Below are 4,872 nucleotides of genomic sequence, written 5' to 3'. Positions count from 1 at the left end.
ACAAGTTTTTCATTCCACATTCTAGGAGCCTGTTTCAAACCATAAAGAGATTTATTTAACTTGCAAACCCTAGACTCATCCTTAGAATAATAACCTTCAGGCAAAGACATATAAACATCTTCATGAAGATCACCATATAGAAACGCATTGTTAATGTCAAGTTGAAACAATTGCCAATCATTTTGAACAGCAAGTGATAAAACACATCTCACAGTAACCATTTTAACAACAGGAGCAAACGTTTCATCAAAATCAACACCCTCTTTTTGGCTATACCCTTTTGCAACTAACCTAGCTTTAAACCTCTCAATCTCACCGGAAGACTTGTATTTAATTTTATATATCCATTTACACCCAACTAGACTCCTGCCCTTAGGTAAATGAACCAAATCCCAAGTCCCATTCCTATTCAGAGCTTCAATTTCATCATTCATGGCTGTAACCCAATTAGGATCTTTGACAGCTTCAGTGAATGATCTAGGTTCAACACTTTTATTTAGACAAGTAGCAAAACATTTATTTTCTATTGACATGTTAGAATAGTTAACCACTTTTTCAATCCCATACTTGACTTTTCCCTCTACGACATAATCCTGAAATCTCTTAGGCATGTTAGCAACCCTACCAGATCTCCTATTTACAGGTTGAGACTCTAAACCAGAACTTGTTCCCTCATAATTTATCATTTCTACATGATCTTCACTCACACCCTCAACCCTACCAGACTCACCATCTCTACTTCCAGGCTGCTGAAACTCAGCCATGCCTCTAGAAGGGACAACTTGAGTCTCTGATTGTTGAGACCGATGTGGTAAAGATTCATCAGTAGATGTATCCCTTTCCTCATCATCGGGTATTCCTGATTGTTGAGTCCCAATGTTATCATATAAGTCAAAGAAATTAAGCGTATTGACTTCATTATGTGTGTTCATATCAAACGAATCAAAAACTACTTTTTCTTTAAAAGGGAATACATGCTCATAAAACTTAATGTCTCTTGAAAAAAAACACAGTTTTACTATCCAAACTAAAAACTTTATAACCCTTTTTTTCATTCGAATATCCAATGAACACACATTTCTCAGCCCTACTACTTAACTTATTTGACTCATTTAAGACAGTACAAAAACAAAGACACCCAAACAATCTTAAATGATCTAGAAAGGGTTCAAACTTATACAACATCTCATACGGAGTTTTACCATTCAGCACGGAAGCAGGCGTCCTATTAATTAAATAAGCAGCAGTTAGAATGCATTCATCCCAAAATCTAACAGGTAAACCACTTTGAAAAAGCAAAGCTCTAGCAACATTAAGTAGATGTCTGTGCTTTCTCTCCACAACACCATTCTGTTGTGGAGTATAAGCAACAGATGTTTGATGAATTATACCATTAAGTTTACAAAACAAACTCATTTTGTTATTCACAAACTCCAGTCCATTATCACTTCTTATACATTTTACCAACTTACCAAATTGTGTTTTAATAATGTTTGCAACAGTTTGGAAATAATCAAACACTTCAGTTTTATCCTTCATCAAACACACCCACACAGCCCTTGTGTAATCATCAACAATAGTGAGAAAATATTTGAAACCTTCTCTAGTAACAACCCTATAAGGACCCCAAACATCTAAGTGAATTAAATCACCTAGTTGTTCTGTTTTATGATTACTCAAAGGAAATGGCTCTCTGTGTTGCTTAGCCTTATGACATATTTCACAAGGAAAATCATTTTCATTTTCACTTATATTAACATTCAATTTACGAGAAAACGGTTTCAAAGCTTGAAAAGATGGATGACCTAATCTAGCATGCCACAAATTACACAAATTAACATTACTGCTACACACCTTAACAGATTTACAGGAATTTCCACAGAAGTACAGACCATCTAACTGTCTACCAGTCACCAGGATTTTCTTTGTTAACAAATCCTGAATATAACAAGTATTCTCATCAAAACCAACATAAAGTTTATTATCTTTAGCAAGCTTATGCACAGAAATTAAGTTGACAGAATACCCAGGTACAACAAACACATCTTGTAAAATGACCCCTTGTGTAAGTTTTAAACTACCTATTTTAGTTACCAAAGCATCGGTTCCATTTGGGTGCTTAACCTTAATATTTAAATTTGAAACATCAACAAAATCAGAAAGCATTTCATGATTTTTAACCATATGTTGGTTGGCACCTGAGTCAACTATCCACCCACTATTCCCTTTGTTATCAAACAAAGTTGCAAAATTATAAATAGGTTTACAGAACACATTGGAACAGAATGAACTAGTCACACTACCTGACACATTGCAGCTCTGACCAGCAGTCTCACAAGTTCTATCAGATAACAAACTCAACAACCTAGACACTTGTTCAGCAGTTAAGGATGCAACACCAGATCCACTAGTATCATTCACAACACTAACAGTATTACTACTACTAGCAATTGCCTTCTTTCCTTGTCCCCCCCTTGGCTTCATCCAGGAGGGATATCCGATAATTTCAAAACATTTATCAACGGTATGACCCAACTTGTTACAGTTAGAACATTTTAAAGATTGATTAGACACTTTATTAGTTTTCTTTGTCAAATCAGATTGACTAATTTTAGAAACAAAACCTACAGTTTGACTTTTCTTATCACTACCAGAGTTTCTATGAGATTCTTCTCTAGAAACAATGGCAAATGCCTCTTTCACGGTAGGAAGACTTTCTTTAGTCAATAGATTAGTTCTAACACTTTGGTAAACATTATCTAATCCCATTAAAAACTGCATAAGTTTGATCATTTGATTAAAATCATTAAACGAAGTTGAAGCATTACAAGTACAGGAAGGCAACTGTAGTATTTGATCCAACTGTTTCCACATTATATTCAGTTTATGATAATACTCAGACACAGACAACCCATTTTGACTAAAACCATTAATCTTCTGATACAGATTAAACACAACAGAACCATCAATTTTATCATAAGTCTCCTTTAAATCTTTCCACACCTCAGAAGCAAACTTTGAATAAACTTGACCCAAATATAACTCCTCAGACACAGAATTTAAAATCCAGGTTAAAACAACCGAATTACATCTTTCCCATTGAGCAGCAAGTACTTCATCATCTACAGGCTTATCAATAGAACCATCTACAAAACCTAGTTTATTTTTAACTCTTAAAGCAAGAAGCATAGCATTTGCCCAAACTGTGTAATTCTCGGTACCTTTTAGTTTTATATTCACAACAGTTAAATGTGTTGAATCACTAGCATGTAAATACAAAGGATTATCAGGTTCAAGTTTGCTAATTAAAGTTTCACCAAACAGATTAACAAAATCAGCCATGTGTAACAAGTTAAAAAAACAGAACAGATCTCACAATCAAGGATACCAACTGACAGTAAAGAAACCAAAAACAGCAACAATGGCAGATCTGTGCCAGGGGCCAGATGGTAGGTTCGTCACTCAAGGTGCCTACCCAAGTCTTTGCACAGAAGCCAACCCTAATAGACACAACACTAGTTAAACTATGCAAGAAACACCAAGTATAGATCACAATAACAAACAAGAGAAAGCAATCAATAATCACACAAACACAAAGTCACAGAGTGTACCCTCTCTGTATCCCCCCAATATCAACAACTAAACAACAACAAAAATAATAACGGAGAAAACAGATCGGAACAAACTCACAGATTTGCGCAGCAAACAAGACCGATCTTGTAACCTTCTAGGGTTACACAGATCCGATCAGAAAACCGAATAATAGCAATAATCTGTTGGTTTGCCTCACAACTTTCTAGAGTTGTAAAGACCAACAAGATTCTTCACCTTGATAAGCTGTCAGAACCACCGAAAAGAAATCTACCAGCAATTTCTGGTCAAACAGAAACCCAAACTCTCAGATCCGAACCGGCAGAAGCAAGAACTACCAAGGTTTTATGCGACTGATTCACAATCGAGAAGATCTGAATCAGATCAAACCACAAAACACAGCGGACAACGGACAGAAACCCTAAATCTTCAAAGATTAACCCAAGAGCCCTTATGGCTCTGATACCATGTGACAAGAACAGGTATCAACAAAGATCGATCGAAGAACTTTCACATACCCAAACCAGATTATTATTACCCTTCGATTAAAAACTATAGCAATTACAAGAACAAATCACTCACAAAACTCCTCACAACAACTCGAACTGATTATCAACACGATAATCACTAACTGATTAACAGGAAACACTCAACCTAAACTCAGATTCAAGATGAATCTGAGATGTATGCAGAAACCCTAATCAGAACAGGAACGAGATGAAGAACGGATGTGAGAGAACAATAATGCAGTTAGGTGTTCACACAATCCCAATGCACCTCTTTATATCTGAATATAATAACCGGATGCAATGCGAGACTTCACTTCAGCCCATATATCCAGCAAGCCTTCACTCCAGCCCATATATCCAGCAAGCCCACTAAGCAGTCTTTCACTTAAGCCCACTTGTCCATCTCGCATCAGCCCAATGTTTATATGCAAGAATAGAATGATTGAACACATATTAGAAAAAATAATTAAACTGGATATGAATGAGAAATAAACTGATATAAACTATGTATGTGTAAAAACAAAATACACATTAAATTTTATATACAAGTCATTGATATGAATGAGATGTATATTTTTAACAAGATATATATTAGGATTTTTAAATACATTTCTTTTACTATCGTAATTTTATATTATTTTATTTATACAACTATTATAAATTAAAAATGTACATTACATACATATAAGTTTTATCATAAATTAATAAGAACTTTATTATACTTATACACTTATATGTATATACTTCACAACTTACAAAATATAAATACTAT

The 4,872-nt window shown here is 34.7% G+C and overlaps 1 protein-coding gene across 1 annotated transcript; it reads right to left on the bottom strand.

The window, feature by feature from the left end:
• Positions 1–1,050: 1,050 nt before the first annotated feature.
• LOC118482766 lies at positions 1,051–4,325 on the bottom strand. Its single transcript, XM_035978422.1, has 3 exons — positions 2,304–4,325; positions 1,855–1,938; positions 1,051–1,225 (listed from the first exon to the last, which is right to left on the bottom strand). The coding sequence occupies exons 1-2, from the start codon at positions 3,340–3,342 to the stop codon at positions 1,904–1,906; spliced, it is 1,074 nt and encodes a 357-aa protein (XP_035834315.1). The 5' UTR covers positions 3,343–4,325; the 3' UTR covers positions 1,051–1,225; positions 1,855–1,903.
• Positions 4,326–4,872: the final 547 nt, after the last annotated feature.

This window comes from Helianthus annuus, chromosome 1, assembly GCF_002127325.2.
Source record: "Helianthus annuus cultivar XRQ/B chromosome 1, HanXRQr2.0-SUNRISE, whole genome shotgun sequence".
Lineage (NCBI taxonomy): Eukaryota > Viridiplantae > Streptophyta > Magnoliopsida > Asterales > Asteraceae > Helianthus > Helianthus annuus.
Note: the sequence above shows the minus strand (reverse complement) of the source record. Positions and strands in the feature narration are given on the sequence as shown.

Excerpts from the sequence above, each read along its gene's own strand:
- LOC118482766 (XM_035978422.1), bottom strand. The coding sequence starts at position 3,342 with ATGGCTGATTTTGTTAATCTGTTTGGTGAAACTTTAATTAGCAAACTT. Across the intron at positions 1,939-2,303 it reads TCAGAGCTGCAATGTGTCAG|GATTTGTTAACAAAGAAAAT; the intron begins GTAGTGTGACTA and ends TGTTATATTCAG.